This window comes from Vulpes lagopus, chromosome 18, assembly GCF_018345385.1.
Source record: "Vulpes lagopus strain Blue_001 chromosome 18, ASM1834538v1, whole genome shotgun sequence".
Lineage (NCBI taxonomy): Eukaryota > Metazoa > Chordata > Mammalia > Carnivora > Canidae > Vulpes > Vulpes lagopus.
Genome location: NC_054841.1, coordinates 18,258,944 through 18,280,465, shown reverse-complemented (window position 1 = coordinate 18,280,465; position 21,522 = coordinate 18,258,944). Strand labels below are relative to the sequence as shown.

Here is a 21,522-nt window from a genome sequence, read left to right as displayed (position 1 = left end):
TTCTTACTATGTCAGAAAGTAAGGGAGTGCTCCAAAAAAATGAAGGCAGAATGGCAAAAAGACACAGGAGTCAACTTGAAGAGCTCTTTCTTGTTGGTCAAAACTGGGACCATCTGAGCACCAAAGCAACTAAGGCCAGTAATGAATTATAGACGCTGAGAACAATAGGAATCCATACCAATCACGGAGAGATAGATAAATGATGAATAAATAAGGGAGAAGGGAGAGCTCTTGCTTACTACAGAACCCAAATGGTAAATGCAGAGGAAATGTGGAGTTGGAAAATCATTTTGTAACCACTATAAGAAACATAGTATAGTCCAGTACCATCAAGGAATGTTAAATCCAGGGAGAACAACTTGAAAATGAGCAAGATTTTTGCATGATCTTAAAGTGTCTCCCCACAGACTGCTTATTAGTTGCAAGTGAACAAAAGCAGTTAACTAGACAATGGTTATAAGAAAATGGCCTTACTCTTAGGAAAAGAGACATGGGATTATTTAGGGATAAAAAGTCATGATATATGCACCTTATTCTCAAATGGCTCAAGAAAAAACAAATATAGTGTTTGCTTTGATACATAACTATTCCATGACCAAGCTGGATACTGTGTTTGTTCAGCATCTTTTTGTTGATAGCCAATATGGACCTTCTAGACTACACAAGTGGGCAGAAGGTCAGGCTGGGCTATGGTATCCTATTCCTTGTACCACAGTGATTGATCCAGGGGTGGACACATAACCTAGCCAGGCCAACTTGGGAGTCCTTCCTTAAAAAAAAAAAAAAAATTGGAGGGGGGGGATTGGGTAGGAAAATGAATCTTTTTCCTCCTACAAAAGGTTGTTAAGCTGTGAGCCCACAGCTGCAGACAGCCAATGTTTAGCCTCAGGAAGAAAAGCAGTTGCAAAAGATGAAGCTGACTCCCAGAAAGATGCAGGGGGAGGGATGGAGATAAAGAGAACACTGGCAGAATCCTCAACTACACTTCCTGGTTCTGATTCCTTAAGCCAGTGAACCCTTTGTTACTATTTTTTTTTTTTTTTACTTAATTCAAGTTGGGTTTATGTCACTTATAACCAAGGGGAGATTCTGTATAATACAAAGACCTAATGCTCTCACGATTTAGTGGCACTTGGGGCTGGATCAAAGCCATTTCATTTTTATAATCTTCTTTTCTAGTTTTCAGAGTTGGAACAAACTAACTTGCAAGGACAGAAAGAAAAATGGTAGACAAGATTTTGGAGGCTCAAAGCACTTATTTTTAGTAACAAAAGTCAAACTTGATTTTACAATAAAACATGTTATCTACTAAATTTAGAGAAAGCATCTATTATGTATTTATGACACACAAGACACTTGCAGTATATAAACAGTAAGAAGCATTAAAGATGACTGGCTCAGGGAACTAACAGCTGATTAGCAGGCCTCATCCCAGAGCTTTCCTGCTGTCCTCTATACACCTTCACCAGCCAAGAAGCTTTTCTACATCTTTACTTTGTGCAGTTTGTATTAGGAAAATAAGGAATTTAGGGGTCTTCCGAGTAGGAAATTACATTACAGTAGCTACATATAGAAAATTCATGAAAGCAATAGATAGACAAGACGCTCTCAAACTTTCCTCCCAGCTTCATCTCCAGTCCCCAAAATCCATGTTTCTTTGGTAGAACTGAGAGTTAGAAACTGAGTGCTGGGTCTGAGTAAGAAGAGAAAGATCTGGGTGTGTGTCACAACACTGTTCTACCAGAAGTCGTTTTTTATTACTCTGCCCCCAAAGACTCCAGATAATAAAATTTTTTTATCTATCAAATCCCATTATTTCAAAGTAACAGCATCATCCCATTTTTAAATTAAACCTTATAAAATACTCATCAAATTCAACAGGAAAAATCAGTTATTGGCACAGTGAGTTACCATAATTCCCAAATTCAGAACTGAAAACAGCACATGTAATGCCAGTTACCACCTCCACAGTCGTGCACGTGGCTGAGGAGAAAAGCCCGGAACTATGTCTACTCCAGGAACAACCCTTTGGAGAAGTTTCCAGTCTGGGCTTTGCCATGGCCCTGATCTTCTTGCCAGAAGTACAATACTGAAAAAATGGATATGGCTCCCAAAGAGCTCCTCTGCACTCTTAATTCAACTTTTACTTAATGCTCATGTTGGTTCAGTCTATACACAGAGAATTGAGGTAAGCAGAGATGACAAAAATCCTGGCTAAGTGAAAAAGAAAAACATACATAGAACTAATTGTTTTGGTATGGATGTAGTCATCTGTAGACGAAAATCAGAAGCAAATCTACCCTGTCCTCAGTCTCTTTAACTGTATCATCAGCACCATCAAAACAAAGATTAGGGGCACCTAGATGGTTCAGTGGTTAAGTGTCTGCCTTTTGCTCAGGTCGTGATCCCAGGGTCCTGCAATCTAGCCCCACATTAGGATCCCCGCTCAGCAGGGAGCCTGCTTCTCCCTCTCCCTCTGCCTATTCCTCCCCCTGCTGTGCTCTTGCGCTCTCACTCTCTCTCAATCAAATAAATAAAATTTTAAAAAAGATTATATTAGTTTATGACATTATCCTAGTAAAAACTGAAACAAAAACATTACATATTTAGAAGATGAAAAAGTACAGTTTTTTTTTTTAAATTTTTATTTATTTATGATAGTCACACAGAGAGAGAGAGAGGCAGAGACACAGGCAGAGGGAGAAGCAGGCTCCATGCACCGGAAGCCCGACATGGGATTCGATCCCGGATCTCCAGGATCGCGCCCTGGGCCAAAGGCAGGCGCTAAACCGCTGCACCACCCAGGGATCCCAAAAGTACAGTTTTAATAAGTAATCTTACTAAAAGTTATAAAAGCAAATAGAAATAAAATTTCAAAAATTGTAGGTGTTCAACTGACAAGCCACCCCTACTCACACCAAACCCCACTTTCCAGAGAGAAGTGCGTTTGAATGATAGCACCCTAACTCCAGTATGCCTCTAGTTCTTTATTTATCAACATCAAGCAACAATTGCTGACATCCTGATATGAAAGTCAATTAATTCAGATATTACATATCTCCCCTTCTCTTCCCCCTACTCAATATTTTTGTTGAATTACTTTAGTTTAAATTTTCAGTAATTCTCATTTTCTGACTGCTCCCATTTCATAATTCATCCTTGTTTTGCAGACAAAATATCATCTTGAACCTGAGGATGCAAACTTAACCCTTTACAAGTTTTTTTTTTTTTTTTTTTTTTTAATTTATGATAGTCACAGAGAGATAGAGAGAGAGGCAGAGACACAGGCAGAGGGAGAAGCAGGCTCCATGCACCGGGAGCCCGACGTGGGATTCGATCCCGGGTCTCCAGGATCGCGCCCTGGGCCAAAGGCAGGCGCCAAACAGCTGCGCCACCCAGGGATCCCCCTTTACAAGTTTTTTCCCTGGTCTTTCTTCTGAAGACAACCGTTCTACTCATTCCTTTTTCCTCCTTTGCCGCTTAAAATTTGCCTCTACAGTCTTAATGATCTTTGGTGGATTGCTCCTCTTTAAAATGAATGGGATGGAAGGGCGCCTGGGTGGCTCAGTCAGTTAAGTGTCTGCCTTCAGTTCAAGTCATGATCTCAGGATCCTGAGATCAAGCCCCACTTCAGGCTCCCTGCAGAGCCTGCTTCTCCCTCTCCCTTTGCCACTCCCTGTGCTTGTGCTGTCTCTCTCTGTGTCAAATAAATAAATAAATAATTAATTTAAAAAAATTTTTTTAAATAGATGCATGAGGTCGATAATACAGATGGATGGTGAGACCAAGCCTCACCCTTGAATGAGAGGCCTGACCCTTGAATAAAGGCCTACACATAAGTAGCTGACCCTCTTGCCCCCTTTTAGGGTACTGTCAGGGAAAGGTAAAGCAACTAGTTCTAAGTCCCCTTCCCATTGATGGAAGCCCCAAACTAACCCCCAGGGCAAACTGCTCAGTATCTTTAGAGTAACTACCTGATTTTAGCCTGAAGCTGACAAGTCAGATGACACTCATTCTATAGACAGTCCCTTCATCAATCACCTACATTTCTGGCCTGCCTCCCATCCCTTCTCCAGGGCAGCCAAGTCCATTGTGAAGAAGTATTTCTATCTCTGCTACAAAGAGCTCCTGCATGTACTCTGAGCTGGGATGGGATTCCCTCACAGCATTTATCCACCAAAATGATACACTGGCTTTCCTAGCCCAGAAATTCACAACATCTCATCTTTAAAGATTTATTCCCCTCTGTCCTTCCTGTCATTTCATTATTATTCGGTTAGGAAGTAAAAATAAAAATATGCTCAGCGACCATCTTAAAATTAGAAGCAGACCATCCCCCTGACCCTGCCCCTCCAAATGAATTCTCCTAGGAGCCACCACTCCTCCTCTTCCCATAAGCAGCCTACAGTGATCTCTAAAAGTGGTTAACTATTCACCAGACCCAGAAAACCCTACAAAATGATGCAAATCAATAGGTTCACACTTTCATGTTCACTTTAAGAATCCACATGAAACTGCCCAGGGCAATCCTGGAGACCCGGGATCGAATCCCACGTCGGGCTCCCGGTGCATGGAGCCTGCTTCTCCCTCTGCCTGTGTCTCTGCCTCTCTCTCTCTCTCTCTCTCTCTCTCTCTGTGACTATCATAAATAAATTTTTTTAAAAAATTAAAAAAGAAACTGCCCAGGCCATCAAGGTTATGCACATCTGAAAAGCTGCCAGTATCTGAAGAATGTTGCTGTCTGAAATCAATGTTTATCATTCTAGTGCTACAAGGGCAAAGTTGGTAGGTGTGCCCAGGCCAAAGAGTGGGGCTGCACACAGGATCAGTGGCCAAAAAGAGTGAATTTTTACTGTACCTGCTTAAAAATACTGAGAATAATGCTGACTTAAGGGTTTAGATGTAGATTTTCTGGCCATTGAACACATCCAGGTGAATAATGCCCCCAAGATGCAGATTACACAGTTCATGGTCAGATTAACTCATACATGAGCTCTCTCCCTGGACACTGAGATGATCCTTACTGAAAAAGAGCAGACGAAAAAAAAAAAAAAGAGCAGACTGCTCCTAAACCAGAAAAGGAGGTTGCACAGAAGAAAAAGATATCCCAGAAGAAACAAAAACTTATGGCCTGGGAATAATTTCAGCAAAAAACAAATGCCAATAAAAGTAAATGCAGGGGAAAAAAAAAAACCTGGAAGCCACCTCCTACCCCAACATTTATTTAAATGTCTTTTGGTCCTTTTGCTCTAAGTCTTTTCTTATCTACTAATTCCTTTAATACCTGGCTCAATACTCACCACTTCCAAGGGACTCCCTGGACCACAACTGAAACACTCTTAATCCGCCAAATCCTTTCAGCTATTCTGTATATAGTTATACTAGGTTCTTTCACTTGTTTTTGAACACTTGCAAGACTGTTTGTCTAACTCGTAAAATTCCTCTGCGATCTAGATGATACTTCTATGACACTTTCCTTCCTCTACTATCCCACTCCCACCAAAAATACTCATAAATAAAGCAAGGCACAGAGGAGACACTAAAAATATACTGAAGAAATAAAGAAGCAGGTATTCATCACATTGTTATTCAGTAACCGTTTCCTTTCAGATTCAGTAAAAGCCGACTATGTACCCAATCCTAACTTAAAAAGCCCTGGGGATTACAGAGTAATAAGCACTCCAGGTGCTACCTGAGAGATAGGAATGGAGACTTAGTCCAAAACTTCAGTGGTGGGTCTCTGCCATTGTCATTCACATTTCCTCCCTATAACACAGAAAGCCCAGTGGGTCCCAAGCACAGGTCTCTACTCAGAACTCGTATGTCTTCACATTTGTCTTCTTTCTTCTAATAAGTGGTCAGAATATAAAAAACAAGTTCCCCAACAGAATACGGTCAACACACATTCCTGTCTTAGCTCCACATCTGGAGGCTCCGCAAAGATCTGCACTCTCAACAAAGACAAGTGATTGACCTTCAAGCAATCCAGACAGAACTGAACCGACTGAATTTTACTGTGCTCCCTGCATCATGGTATCAGCCAACTCACAGTTCTAAGGTTTATATAATGGGAAGGTCTGGGCTTAACTTTCTGGAAGCAACCGTCAAAGAAGAAAACCAGAAAAGAGAAAACCTTTCTTCCAGGATGTTACTAAGCATCCTGGATTTGGGAGAAAAAATATCCTATTCTAGGTTGACAAGCCAAAACAAATGCGGATAAAAGCTGAGGCCCAAAACTTAGGGTGTGTTTTGGAAAACAAAACAAAACCAACTCATTCAACAAGCACTTCTCAGGTACCAGCAGGGTGCTGGAGAATTCAACTCTATTCTGACCCTGTCTACCTGGAGATAGCATCAGATCCCACAGGTTGGGGGCTCAGTGCCACGTCATCACCCCCACCTGCTCTCTTCAGATGCTAGTCACAAGCCCAGGTTCACCTGTTCTTCTGACCAACACTGGAGGTTCCAATGACGACCTCCACCCCCACCCCCCACCCCCAATTAATTCCATTAATTAGCTTCAGCAGCTCACAGAATTCAGGGAAACATATTTACCAGTTTGTTAAAGGATATGACAAAAGATAAAGATGTACAGCCAGATAAGGAGATACACAGAGTGAAGTGTGGGAGGATCCTTTGCATAGGAACTTCTGCCCCTGTAGAGTTGAGGTGTACCACCCTCCAGCACGTGGGGATATTTACTCACCTGAAGGTTCTCCAAGCCTCCTACTATTGGGATTTTACGGAGGCTTCCTTACATAGGCATGATCAATTATCAATCCCATTTCCAGACCCTTTCCCCTCTCTGGATAATGAGGAGTGGGGCTCAAAACTTCAAGCTTCTAATCATGCTTGGTCTTTTCTCGTGACCAGTCGCCATCCAGGAGCCCACCCAGAGTCACCTCACTGAACAAAAGATGCTTCTAGCATTCTTATCACCTAGGAGTTTGCAAGGGCTTAGGTGTCATGTGTCACAAACAGGATCAGAGACAAATATCAGAACAAGTGATGCTGCTGGTATTCTTATCAATGAGAACATTATAGTGGTTTCAGGAGTCCCATGTCAGGAACAGGTCAAAGACCAAATACTAGAATAAGAGATGAGATTGGTATTCCTATCACTCAGGAATGTACAAGAGTTTCAGGAGTTCTGTGCCAGGAACCAGGGCAGAAACCTATACATCTATTTCTCATTACTTCATAGGGCTCATCACATCATTCATCTTTTTTGATTTCCCATTACAGCAGATGTTAAACAGAAAAACGTAAATATGCTCTACTATTCCAGTGATCTTTTATTTATTTCTCAAAGGATGGCCTAAGAACCAAGTATGCACTAATTATCTGGCAGGCTTTTGAATTGTAGATTCCTAGGTCCTTAAAAAATAATAATAATAACTCTCTCTAGGGATGTAGTCTGGGAATCTACATTTCTAACAAGCTGTCCAGGCAGGTGATTCCTTAGGCACAGGAAAGTCTGAGCATCACAGATCCAAGTAGATGTTCCTCCACTTAAGCCAGCTCACTGATCAGTTTCTTGACTTTTGAGAAAGAGAATATAAACTATTCTGACATGTGTGGAAATTCCAAAGCTTATGCTCTGCCTTCAACAAAATGAACTCCAACACTCAAGACCCCGGCTTACAAAAACAACTTCCAGCTCAATCAAAATGTTCAGCTCTCAATTTAAGACAGTATAGCCTAAAGGGCTATCAACCTACTTACTCCTTAGGTACTCCTCCCTAGATGCAGAGTTAAGAACACCAGACGACCTCACGTATACTGGAATGGGTTGTCTTTCCTGCTCACCAAGCTGTGCTTTAATGCCATGAAGCTAACTTTTACTGAAGGCTATTTCAAGAAAGAGAAATATGAAATTCAAAGGCAACACAGAAGCATCTGATCCCAAAACTGTTGCTGAGGACAGAATCCATTACATCTTCTAATGTTCCTCAATAAGAAATTTCTTTGGCCTCCCTAAGGAAATGCCAAGGTGCTTTTCTAATACCAAAGCATTTTCCCAAAGCCCGAACACATTATATAATGTTGATCCCCCAGGATCTGACTTGGCAACTGCCTACCTTTCCTATTGCCTTGCTGCAGCTATACAGGCGCTGTGTGTCTACATATGGATAGGTCTATGTATATATTTGGATACACACGTGCATGTGTACCTTTGTCTACACGTCTTCTTATGCCAGTGGCCCCTTCCTCTTTGGGAAGAGGTACTGTGATTTAAAAACCGTAAAAGTTGGGCAGCCCCGGTGGCTCAGCAGCTTAGCGCCACCTTCAATCCGGGGCCTGATCCTGGAGACCTGGGATCGAGTCCCACGTCATGCTCCCTGCATGGAGCCTGCTTCTCCCTCTGCCTGGGACTCTGCCTCTGTGTGTGTGTGTGTGTGTGTGTGTGTGTGTGTGTCATGAATAAATAAATAAAATCTTAAAAAAAAAACTAATAGTAATTAATCTATACTAAATGAAATTTACATTTCAGTGTCAGGGAAATGACAGCCTACCTTGGCTTCCTGGGAGAGCTTTCTTGCTTAAGTTTTATACAGTAAAGAAGTGAATTAAGCTCACACTCTTGAGATCATTTGAAGGGAAAGGAAGAGATGGTAGTTAAAAAAAAAAAAAAAAGCTTCTCATACTTTTCAAAGCATTTTGGACTTTTATCCCCTCTGCAGTAAATGAATATTCATCACTATTGATATCATCCTTGAAAAGGATAATCTGTTAGGCTCTGTCACCTGTTTAGAAGAGGAAACATGTTCAGTTATCTGGTTGCTACTCCAAGTGCAAGAGAAACAGTGCAGGGAAAAGCTGGAGTCATCTTAACAATCGTTCAAGGATTAGAGAACACCATGGAGTGTGCAAACTGAAACTCTACAGAAGGGTCATTTCCTACAAATAAGCAAACAATTTCTCTGACACTGGAATCTCCCCACCACTTTACATTCCCGACATTCCCTAGTGAGGCATAAACATGTGCAAAGCTGTTGGAGAAAAAAGTGGAAGCCTGGAGCCAAATCCTAACAGTGCTTCCCAATGGCTTTGTGCTTTAGACAAGTTATTTTTAAAATGTTCATTTCTTTAGTTAAAATTGAGACACCACCTACTATTATTTAACAATGGAAAAAAAAAAAAAAACAATGGGAGTTACTGGAGTAGAGTTCTATCCATCAAAATCCTAGAGAACACAGGCAACATCCTTTTTGAACTTGGCCACAGTAACTTCTTGCAAGATACATCTATGAAGGCAAGGGAAACAAAAACAAAAATGAACTATTGGGACTTAATCAAGATAAAAAGCTTCTGCACAGCAAAAGAAACAGTCAACAAGGGATCCCTGGGTGGCGCAGCGGTTTGGCGCCTGCCTTTGGCCCAGGGCGCGATCCTGGAGACCCGGGATCGAGTCCCACGTCGGGCTCCCAGTGCATGGAGCCTGCTTCTCCCTCTGCCTGTGTCTCTGCCTCTCTCTCTCTCTCTCTGTGTGACTATCATAAATAAATAAAAATTAAAAAAAAAAAAAAACAGCAAAACTAAAAGACAACCTACAGAATGGGAGAAGATATTTGCAAATGACGTATCAGATAAAGGGCTAGTATCCAAGATCTATAAAGAACTTATTAAACTCAACAGCAAAGAAACAAACAATCCAATCATGAAACAGGCAAAAGACCTGAACAGAAATTTCACCAAAGACGACATACACATGGCCAACAAGCACATGAGAAAATGCTCCACATCACTTGGCATCAGGGAAATACAAATCAAAACCACAATGAGATACCACCTCACACCAGTGAGAATGGGGAAAATTAACAAGACAGGAAACAACAAATGTTGGAGAGGATATGGAGAAAGGGGAACCCTCCTGCACTGTTGGTGGGAATGTGAACTGGTGCAGCCTCTCTGGAAAACTGTGTGGAGGTTCCTCAAAGAGTTAAAAATAGAACTGCCCTACAACCCAGCAATTGTACTGCTGGTTTACCCCAAAGGTACAGATGCAGTGAAATGTCAGAACACCTGCACCGCAATGTTTATAGCAGCAATGTCCACAATAGCCAAACCTGTGGAAGGAGCCTCGGTGTCCACTGAAAGATGAATGGATAAAGGAGCTGTGGTGTATGTATACAATGGGATATTACTCAGCCATTAGAAACGATGAATACCCACCATTTGCTTCGATTTGGATAGAACTGGGGGGTATTATGCTGAGTGAAGTAAGTCAATCAGAGAAGGACAAACATTATATGGTCTCATTCATTCGGGGAATATAAAAATAGTGAAAAGGATTAAAGGGAAAAGGAGAGAAAATGAGTGGGAAATATCAGTGAAGGAGACAACATGAGAGACTCCTAACTCTGGGAAACAAACAAGGGGTGGTGGAAAGGGAGGTGGGCGGGGGGTGGGGGTGACTGGGTGATGGGCACTGAGGGCAGCACTTGATGGGATGAGCACTGGGGATCAGGAGGTCTGAGTTTACAACACAACCCTGTACACAAGTCACTTCTCAGTGGGTCTCCTTTATCCTAGCTGCAGTACAACAGGTCAGACTAGCTCTCCTTCAGGTCTCCCAGGGAAAAAAGTCTCTGATTTACTATGCAGAGCAAGGCTCCAAGTTCTATGGAAGAGAGGATATGCCAGCATACTGGTGTGGGGAAGCTCTAGGGAGAACTGGGACTTGTACTCAGACCTGGAAATGGAAAGGACTTGGGATACTAGAAGAAGGACAGGGAATCATGTTGGCAAGAACAGCAAAAGCGATCCAGGAGAAACAAGTTGAGTGTCTTTAAGAGCCAGTGAGATCAGGCTAGCTGGTGAGGTCTATTGTCAGAGATGGAAGTGGGGGAGGGGTGAGACCCCAAAGGGTTTAAATATCAGAGAAAGGAGGGTAGCCCGGTGGCTTAGCAGTTTAGCGCCACCTTCGGCCCAGGGCCTGATCCTGGAGACCTGGGATCGAGTCCCACATCGGGCTCCCTGCATGGAGCCTGCTTCTCCCTCTGCCTGTGTCTCTGTCTTTGTCTCTCTCTCTCTCTGTGCCTCTTATGAATAAATAAATAAAATCTTTTAAAAAAAAAATAAATAAATAAATAAATAAATATCAGAGAAAGGAGTCTGGATTTTGTCTTGAAAGCAGGAGGAACAGTCAGAAGTTTCAAATCAGGTACAGATTGTTAGAGGAAATCTCATTTCCCGGTCCCCACGTTTTACTCCCAAGGAGAGAATAATACTGGCGCCAGATTTTCAGCCCTTCTTCAAACTCTTCCTTCTATGATCAGAGACCTAGCAGAATAGAGAGGCTGGAAAAAGGAAAAGAACATAGTCCACCCATAAATGCCATAAAGAGAAGAAAGCGTGTTCTCTAGGCTACAGTGCCTGCAGTTCTGAGGGATAAACTCAACTGAGGGAGTAACAAGCAGCCCAATTCCAGCCACAAGCTGGTGGAGGGTCTTCAATCCAGTTTATAATAATAAAGCTGATCACTGCATCTCCAATCTCTGTTGACTATTTCCAAACTGATCTGGAAGGAAGAGAGAAAATGAAGGCATTTGATTCACCACCTTTTCCAACTACAAGCAGAAATAATATAATAATAGTGCTTCAGAAAGATTAGCCAGTGGAAGCTGGCAAGATGGACAAAAGATGGAAAAGACTGGAAGCTCTTAAATCAACTGTGGAGCTCCCATGATAATCCAAGTATTCAGTGAATGACCCGCAACCACCAAATGTCCGGGTCTAATCAATAACTGCTCAAATCAAAACATGTACTTGAGCCAATCTGTAAGAGAATAATATCGGGGAGCACAAAACACAGACTGAATTGCCAACATTTTTTTCAATTAATGTCCTTTCATAACTAAAACTGCTTCTGTTGACTAGTGGGATCTTTAATTAAAAGAATCAAAAGCAATTTAATAAATATATAAAGGACAAGAAATGAAAGGCTCACCAGTGCAAAATCCTACCAAGCTACACAGAATTCTATCACGTTACAAGTCAATTTTGCATAGGCCCCAAATCAAGAGAGAAAGTCTCACATAATTTGCCCCCACTGCCCCATCTGCCAGGATCCTCTCAAAGGGTGTCTTCTGCTGCCAGAAGTTAGCAGCCCTTGAAAACACTACCAAGCACTTCTCCAGCTCACTTATCTTGTATACAGCCTATTTAGATCACAGGCAGGTTCCCTTAGTATTGCTGTATATATATATATATGGACACCTAAAGTCTTTTTGTGGAATGCCTCCTAGTGGCCCCCAAATGGAATTTATGGCAATGTCTGTACACTCATCTCCTTGTTTCATACCTCACACAAAGTAAACATGAATTGTTGTAAGCAGATAAGCACCAGAGACCAGTGCTAGTGAGCTCAGGTACCTATGGCTTTCTAATGCCTTCTACAAACAAACCAAAATCCTTAGTAGATCTGTGAAAATCTCCTCCAATTACCCTAATTCTAAAACACTATCCTCAGGAATTCTTTGTTTTCTGAAAGTCACCGCACTAGTTCACATCTCCCTCACATGTGTTATCACCCTGAAGAACCACTTCAGCTTTTCCAAAGTAACTTGGAGATGAAAGTTATAGCAAAAGACAGAGACTCACTCTACTATGTCACACACACATCAGAGATCTGAGTATACTCATTAGGTTCACTGAGAAACAGAGCCCCTAAGTTTATTTTTAGTGAGAATCCTGATTTTTACCTACCTCTCTTGACCTTCTAGAAGGTACTTTAAGTCTACTATCTGTAAACTACATTCCTAGGATCACCCCCGACTCCAAGCCTCTATGATAGACAAAAGACGAAATCCCCTGCCAGGCAGAAGGGAATGAGTATTATAAGGCAATTTTAACTTGGATTATGAAATTATCCACCTGGTCCCAACAAAATCCTTTTGAAAATGAACTGAACTATATAGTAAATTCTGAGTCAGCATAAACCATCCAAAATGCTTTCTTCTCTTTAAAATTTACTTCCTCCATACCTGACCCTATACAGGTCTGATGGTCTCATACTTTACATCCGCATTCACAACAATCTCTGTGTTTTCATGGGTGCTCCTTTCTATCTTCTGCCCCTGCACTTAGATTTTAGAAACTTAAATTCCTTAAGTTCCTTTTAACTATATAGAGGTTATATATTTTTTGTTCTGCATTTTTTCAGAAAGTTTAAATCTAATGTTCTGCACAAAGAATTTAGAAAGAGACAAAAAGAAAAACATTCCATTTGTACACAATGACAAATACTGAGTTTTCTGAGTGAAGACTACATTTGGATCCTGATAGAATCTCTAGCTAAGACCCTTAATGTCACCCACTCTGCAGTGAATCTGTGCCCCATTCCCTTGGGGCTCTCTACTGTAGTCTCTGCTGGTCTCATTTACTCATCACTTCCTGAGCACCTGTTGATGTGTCAGGCACTGTGTTAGATGCTGAATGAGAGAAACAGATGAGGAGCCGTCCCGCACTAGAGAGCTCACGGCCAAGGAAAGCTAGGCAGTCCCCTTCTATCTGGCATACCCATGGCTCTCCTAGACAGCCTGCACACAGATTCCCAGGACCAGGCACTGTCCTGATAGCTGCTATCCCCAAAACCACTGCCCTCCCTGTGCCACACCTCTAACATCCCTTCCCTTACACCTTGTGTATATGAACGTATCTTAATTCTCCTTAATCCAAAAGGAATGGCAAGAAATGGCAGTGCCAATATTAAGGTTATCTTTCTCTCATTAAGAGGTAAAAAAGTGGTTCATTTTGGATGAAAGTAGTGGAGTTATGTCCAGGGGCTGGAGTAAGGCCAAAAGCAACCCATTCAGTGTAGGCAGGGCCAAGTGGTCACAGAGGGAGGAAACGGACGCACCTGGCCTTCTTGGACTTTGTCCTGGCTGCAGTGTCAGCGCTGCTTCTCTTCTCTTTGGCCTCCTTGGTGCCCGAGGCCTCCCGGGGCTTCCGTGCTTTCTTGGCTCCATCCTTCTGCTTGGGCTCCTTGGGCTCCTTGGCCCTCTTGGGCTCCTTGGCCTTCCGGGGTTCCTTTGGCTCTCTAGGTTCTCGCTTCCTCTTTGGCTTGGGCTCCCTGTCCTTGCTTCCCTTTGCTGCACCATCTTGCTCTCCCGGATCCTTTTTCTTCCTTTTCTTCTTCACCCCAGTGCCTCCCCCTCCACTGTCCTCCATCCCATTATGGGATGTCATCTTCCTAGGGAAAAGAGTCTCAGCTTCCTCTTCAGCAGCATACAGGTCCTTCTGAGACAGACAGTGACTGGCAACATCTTCAATTTTCTCCTCCTGATCAGTGCTGCGCTCGAAGGGGGAGGGGGATTTGTAGTCAAAATTGACAGAGGCATCAGACATTGGGGAGTGATTCAGAACTTTTAAATTTGACAACTGTAAAAGAGAGAGACAAGCATATTACTTTTCTGCTGTGTGCTTAATTCTAGAGAGCATTAGGAAGTTCGAATGCATGGATCTGTTCAACATTTACTGTGTTCCTACCATGGGTAAGTTTCTCATGTGCTAGAGTCTTGGGGAGACAGTTTGTGTTTGCCTTTGCCCTTGTGGAGATGCACTAAGCCGCTGTTAGCATATAAAAAATTCATATGTAAAACAAACAAACGAAAACATCCTGAAGGATTTCCATGTTACCTTCCCAAATCTGAAACACCTTAGGATCCCACGTCTAGAACCAGCAACAACAATGTCCCACCAAATACCTTTAGATCCTAGGCACACTGTTCTAACCCAGAACAGCACTGCTCATGTGAGTACACACAAGTTCTGTTTACATGTGCTTATAAATGAAACAGGTATCACTGGATGACAAGGATGCAGGGGGGGTGAACTCAGTTGGTGCTGATTTCCCTAATTTCTTGCTCTCACCTATCTTCAAGCTGCATCAACATTCAGCTGGTTTGATGTTCAATAGGAAAACCCATATCATTCAAAACTACATCTTTTATTTTTAACTACAAGTAGAGTTCCTTCATACGATCGATCACCTTAGCCCCTAGACTCAGCACACCAAATAACCTTTGGCCACTTGCAAACCAAACCAAACCAAAACCAAAACAAAACAAATCAAAACAAAAAAACCCATAAAAACCACCCATGTAGGACAAAGTTTCATTGTAATAGATGCCATTAGAAAGAATGTGTCACAGAAGCTGAAGGCATCTTTCTAAAAGGAAATTTTTTTTTTTTAAGATTTTATTTATTTATTCATGAGAGGCACAGAAAGGCAGAGACATAGGCAGAGGGAGAAGCAGACTCCGTGCAGGGAATCCAATGCAAGACTTGATCCCAGGACTCCTGGATCAGTACCTGAGCCAAAAGCACTCAACCACTGAGCCACCCAGACATCCCTAAAAAGGAAATTCTGAAGCTGTTCTGAGCACCATTAAATAAAGGTGCAGCTTCCCAAGGTGACCACTTTCAGGAAATATCCCTTTGGAAACAGAAGTCACATCTCATACCTTCGGGTCTGGTATCACAGAGTACATCTGTCATTTCATAACCAAGCTAAGGTTGGCAATAATCCGATAACATGGGTGCCGGTTTCAGGCAACAGCACACTCTCCTGGGTTGGGAACAAAGAAATAATTTAAAGAGAGCATGGGAGGGACAAGCAGGCTTTCCAGGAAGCCGGTCAAAATCATCTTTGCATGATGGCTAGTTTGCTCCCCTAACAAGAGGCCTGGTGTGGGCTAAAAGGCACAGGCCCTTACCTAGGTGGTGTGACTTCCTTCCAGAGTTCGAGTAACCCATCTGTGCTCAGACTTCGTGGCCCACCCTGGAGTGATGGAGTGCAAAATTCAGCTGCATGTTTCCCCTTCTGTGTTTTCCAGATCCCTTCCCTAGTCTAATACTCCCAAACATAACACTGAGAATCCCAGGAGAAAAAGATGAAAGAAAAAAAGGATTTTTTTGGATCTTTATCATAAATAAAGTCCAGTGTCATAAACAAGCCTAAGTTCAGAAAGAATTGGTCATTCTGGCAGCACTCCCTACTTTTAAAAAAAAAGAAAAAGAAAGAAGAAGAAAAAAAAAAGACAAGACAATTCAGCTTGACTACCTCACTGCTGATTTAGTACTTAGGATGGTTTAGGAAAAAGAGATACTAAGCAAACTTAAAAGGAATTTAAAATACAATACAAGACATCGGTCAAGATGGCAAATTTTGTGTTATACTTTTTACCACAATAAAAAGAAAAAAAAGAAGTAAAAAAGAAAAAACAGGCAACAAGAAATCTGAGACTGCAGTAATAGGTACCCAGTTGAAGCTTGGAACCTGAGAGTATACAGCCATCCCTGGGATATTACTCAATTCTGTGCCAGAGACACTTGACCCTCAGGAAACAAGTTTTTGCTTAGCATGCAAGGGTGGACACACTAAAAAAACAACAAATACAAGTTAGTTTATTAAAGAGGATTTTAAAGACAACATATTCAAAACCTAATTTTACCAAGGCAGCTCTCTGTAGACAAAGTGGGACCCACTTTTCAACTCATACCTCATTTCGAGGTCTATCTTTTGAAAGCTAGGGCCCTCCAAAGTTAAGGCAGATGGATGTAGGTGGTGGAAACTCAATATTCAATCATTACACAGTAACAACAGCAACACCTAACACTTATTGGATATATATCACATAGATATACTTGGAATTATGCAAAGCATGCTTCATGATATCTCTAATCTTTACAAGAATGCTGAAATATTAGTGTAAAGACATGTATTTTGTATATGAAGAAATAGAAGATTACTGATGTTAGGTGATGTACCCACAGACATACATTTAGTGAATGGCGGAACTTGGATCTGGACCTTCTGGCCAAAAGCTAGTGCTCACTTCACTGAGCACTTTATGACATACATCCCAGGAAACCATAACGATTGCTAGGCCACCAGACCAGTATGACTGGACTTGGTTAGAAACGTTAAATGGACTTGGCCTATATAACCACTTTGGGAAAAGGTCACATAGTTCTTTATAAACGTAAACATGTAACTACCTGACATCTCAGCAATTCCACTCTGAGGAATCACAAATAGTCATCTGCTCTACCCCTCATTTTACAGATAAGATAGTCAGGTCAGAGAGATGAAATAAGTTAGTCAAAAGGTTATATTTCGGGGCACCTGGGTGGCTCAGTCTGCTAAGGTCTGCCTTTGGTTGAGGTCATGATCCCAGGGTCCTGGGATCAAGTCCCGCATTGGGCTCCCTGCTCAGCGGGGAGCCTGCTTCTCCTTCTCCCTTTGCCTCTACTTGCCACTCTGCCTACTTGTGCTGTCAAATAAATAAAATCTTAAAAAGAAAAAAAAAAAGGTTATATTCCTAGGGAGTTGCAGAGCGGGGACATCCTACAGGAAGAAGGGAACACCAAGAAATGCTGCAAAGTCAATGCTAAAAAGGGAGAAATATCCTAAGAGGCAGATATTAGTAATTAAAAAACATTAAATCTCCAAAGCCAATAACCTACCAGAAATACTTTTATTTTTAAGGCACCTTTTTGGGGTCTTGAAAAGATATCTGTTGAGGATTAAAAACTATGACAAAAAATATTTCTTCCATGTGTCTCAAGGTCAGTAGAGAAGCAGCAAAGAGCCTCAATAAACTGTTTTCAGACCCTACCAAGAAGGACAGTAAATCACCACTTTGAAAATGGCCCCCAAAGGGAACAGATTGGCAATGATGGACCACAGCACCAACAATATTTTACATTATGTTGACAATTTACTAAATACAGACGAGAACCTAGAACACAGGATGAAATGGAGAGGCCAACTGATAAAAAAGACATCCAAAAATGTCAGCTCATAAACTGCAGTTAGGAATAAAACCCACTTCTTTGACTCAAAATTAGCAACCTACAATATTCCTGGAAAAGACACTTAAAGTTATGAATCCAGGTAACTGGATCTGGGTCATTTGTAAAGGATTTAATAACTAATTGAGAGATTATGGCCTATGTCAATGGTTCCCAAACACAGGTCCAAGGACAAATCTGGATTATCCCCCCAAGAATCACTCAAGTACTTGAAAGTCAAAATAGACTCTAAATAAGGTCACCCATGGTACAACATGTATAGACCTTGAAGACATTATGCTAAGTGAAAGAAGCCAGGTACAAAAGACTACTTATTGTATAATTCCATTTATATGAAATGTCCAGAATAGGCATATCCATAGAGACAAGAAGTAAATTAGTGGTTGCCAGGCCCTGAGGGAAGAGGAAATGAGGAGTGTCTGCTAATGGGCATATGGTTTCTTTTGGGGGTGATGAAAATGTTCTGAAATCAAATAGTGGTGATCTTTATACAATATTGTGACTATACTAAAAATCACTGAATTGCACAATTTAAATGTGTAATAGAATTTAAGGGATGTGAATTATATCTCAATTTTTAAAAATCCAATATAAGGATAGGGCAAAAATGGTCCTCTCAGACATTGCTGACAGCTCCATCAACTATTAAAAAGCCTTCTTCAGGGAAGTATAGCAACAATACCAATATTTTAATTATGGGTATGCTTTTAAACTGAATGATTAAAAAAATTAAATAAATAATAATAAACTGAATGATTTCTTTTACAACAGAAATTAAGGAAATATTTAAATTCTCCAAAGGCTGAGTAACATACAGAATTTTTAAAAGGGAGGAAAAACTATAAATCACTTATTTGTCAATCTTTATAAAGAATAATGTATAAATTAACAGCACATCCATCATATGGAACAGTATTATGCAGCCACTGTTATATTATTTTATTATATTACATATTATTAATTACAAAGTTTTAGTTGACATTTAAAAAATCCATAATATGTGGGAAGTAGGGAGGAAATCTATGATCTAATCCCATTTTTGTTTTTTAAAAATGCTATTTTTTTAAGAGTTTATTTATTTATTCACCAGAGACAGAAAGAGAGGCAGAGACACAGGCAGAGGGAGAAGCATGCTCCCTATGGGGAGCCTGATACAGGACTCAATCCCAGGACCCCGAGATCATGACCTAGCCAAAGGCAGATGCTCAACCACTGAGCTGACTCAGATGCCCCCAAAATGCTATTTCTCAACACTAACTTTTAAAAATAAATTTAGGATACATAGATATTAACCATCATTATGTGTGAGTGATAGGACTGTGGATAACATCCATTCTTTCTTTATAACTTTCTGAAAGTTACTTGTTTTCTTCCGTCTCTCACAAGAATGTAAGCTTCACAAGGCAGTGACTGAAGTACTCCCCAATATCTTTATGGCTTATGGTAAAACTCAATCATACAGTTATTGAATGAAATTAGTATTTTCAATTTGAAAAACAGAAAAAGTCTACAAAATTGTACATGTAAATACAAATGACAACAAATTCCTGTGTATAAAGAATGGAAGAAAATCGGCAAAACGTTAACAGTAATCATTTGAGGCTATGGAAATTTGGATGTTTAATTTTTCTAAATAGACACCTACATTTTCAATAACCAGGATATTACTTTTGTAATATTTGTAATTAAAATATTTTCACATATATGTAATAGAAAAATTTTAAAGGCTTTAATAATGAACAGGAAAAGCTGTTTTGGCAGACAATTCATACTCCTCCAAATTATCATGCTTCAGGATTCAAAGGCAGAATATGACAGGCACCAGCACCACAATCACATGGGACCGAGTGCTGGGCAAAGAGAGTGCTCTTTGCACTCAAGTTGGAAAGGCCCCCTGCATGCCCTCCATCCAGAAGTGCTTCTGTGTATCTCGGCAAGGTTCAGCCAGCTTCTGCGGCTATCTGCCTCAGAATCTTCCATCTTCTCCAGCAGGAAGATGAAAATGTTCTATGTTGGGCACCTGCACAGCTCAGTCGGTTAAGTGTCTGCTTTCAGCTCAGGTCTCAGGTTGTGATCCCAGGGTCCTAGGATCATGTCCCCTGGTCGAGCTCCCTGCTGAGCGGGGAGTCTGCTTCTCCCTCTCTCTCTCTTCCTCCCCCCTGCTCGTGCTCTCTCTCTCTCTCACGCTTTCTCTTAAATAAATAAAATCTTTAGAAAAAAAAAGTTTTATGTTTAGACAATATCAAGAAATTAGCTCAACATAAAAATGAACAGAAAAGTTTATCTAAATTTGAGATTTTTTTTTTGAAGTCCAAATGATAAAATAGAAAATAAACCACTACTATGAGTCGGTTTGCAGACATCTTCAGGTGGGAAAAGTCAGTTTCCAATTAAAATCAGGATTGTCTTATTCTTTCACCTTCACTTCCTTCTGAAAGAATATTTCTACGGTTATCTGACCATGGAATATACTAAAGGCAAAAACCCACATTTCTTTGCCTTTATTACTGCCATTGTACTGGGCTCAGTCATTTGGCAAGCAGGCTATGCTGGGTGAGCCAGACTGAGAGACAATGACCAACTATGTGTGTGTGTGTGTGTATGCGTGTATGAGTGTGTATGTGTGTGTGTATTCTCTTCCACTTAGAATATTCAATCCCTCTTTACCCAGGAGTCCTGTGCTCTGGGTGACAGAGCAGGCATTCTGACCTGGATGTGGCTCTTCACATAGCCACAGCTGGTTAGCACCAGGAGGAGGAGAGGTCAGTTTCAGGCATCTAAGGCTACTGCAAGAGGAGGTGTCCAAGAGGCTCTCAGATATACTTTCCAAAAGACATTTCTACAAGAATGAATCAGACTGTCCAGGAAGAATGGACAAAGAGAGAAGAACAGGACCAAACCCTGACACGCACTGATATTTAAGGGTCCCCAGAGGAAGAACCTACAGAGAGGGTGAAAAGGAGCAATCAGGTCAGTGATGTCGTGGGGAAAAAGTCAGAATGTGTGATATCACAGAAGCCAGAAGATAAAGAGTACTACTCCAAGACAGGCATCAAATACTGCTGGGGAGGTGGTAAGTTAAGGACTGAAGAGTGGTGCACAGATGTGCAAACTTCACACTCCCTCTTGCCAAGTCCTAGAATCTGTCATTCCAGTCCCCATCTCTATTACCGTATTTTTGCGTTTAAAACCGGGGGGGGGGGGGGGGGGGGGGGCGAGGAGAGGGGGGATGACGCTTTTTCTTATGATATTTCAAGAGTCTCAAAGATTTTAGCTTCCCCAAATCTGCAAAGTCTATCTAAATCTTGTTAATTCCAGGCAGTAACAAAAACTGGGGGCAAGTAGATTACGAAATTTAAATGCAGACAGAGAAGAGTAAGAAGGAAAGAGAGAAAACAATACTTAGTAAGTACCTTGCCTGCCTTCCAATAATGCGTCCCATGTGACCATTTGCGTCCACAGGTCCAACAACAGATACATTTCATCTTTTCCTCCACAGGATGCTTTTAAAGGTTCCCTTGTTTAGGCTACATAATCCTAGTTTCATCCATCATACTTCATATGAAATGAGTCAATGTTCTTTTACCATCCTGGTCACCGTGCTCTGCCTTCTCAAGTATATTTCAGAACACAGAATGACTTAGGACAACAAAATATCTGTCAATGTATGTCAAAAGACGGAGAAAAGCATTCAATGCT

The 21,522-nt window shown here is 41.2% G+C and overlaps 1 protein-coding gene across 3 annotated transcripts in view; it reads right to left on the bottom strand.

Annotated features, from left to right (window-relative positions):
- Positions 1–21,522, bottom strand: part of CHD6 (chromodomain helicase DNA binding protein 6) — a 176,518-nt gene that overhangs the window by 123,797 nt on the left and 31,199 nt on the right. For 2 of the 3 annotated variants that reach the window (XM_041732422.1, XM_041732423.1), the window contains exon 3: positions 13,865–14,385. In XM_041732422.1, the coding sequence (XP_041588356.1) occupies positions 13,865–14,385 (521 nt within the window). Of the gene's footprint in view, positions 1–13,864; positions 14,386–15,470; positions 15,575–21,522 lie in introns of all 3 variants that reach the window. The other variant, XM_041732424.1, reaches the window with a different exon arrangement.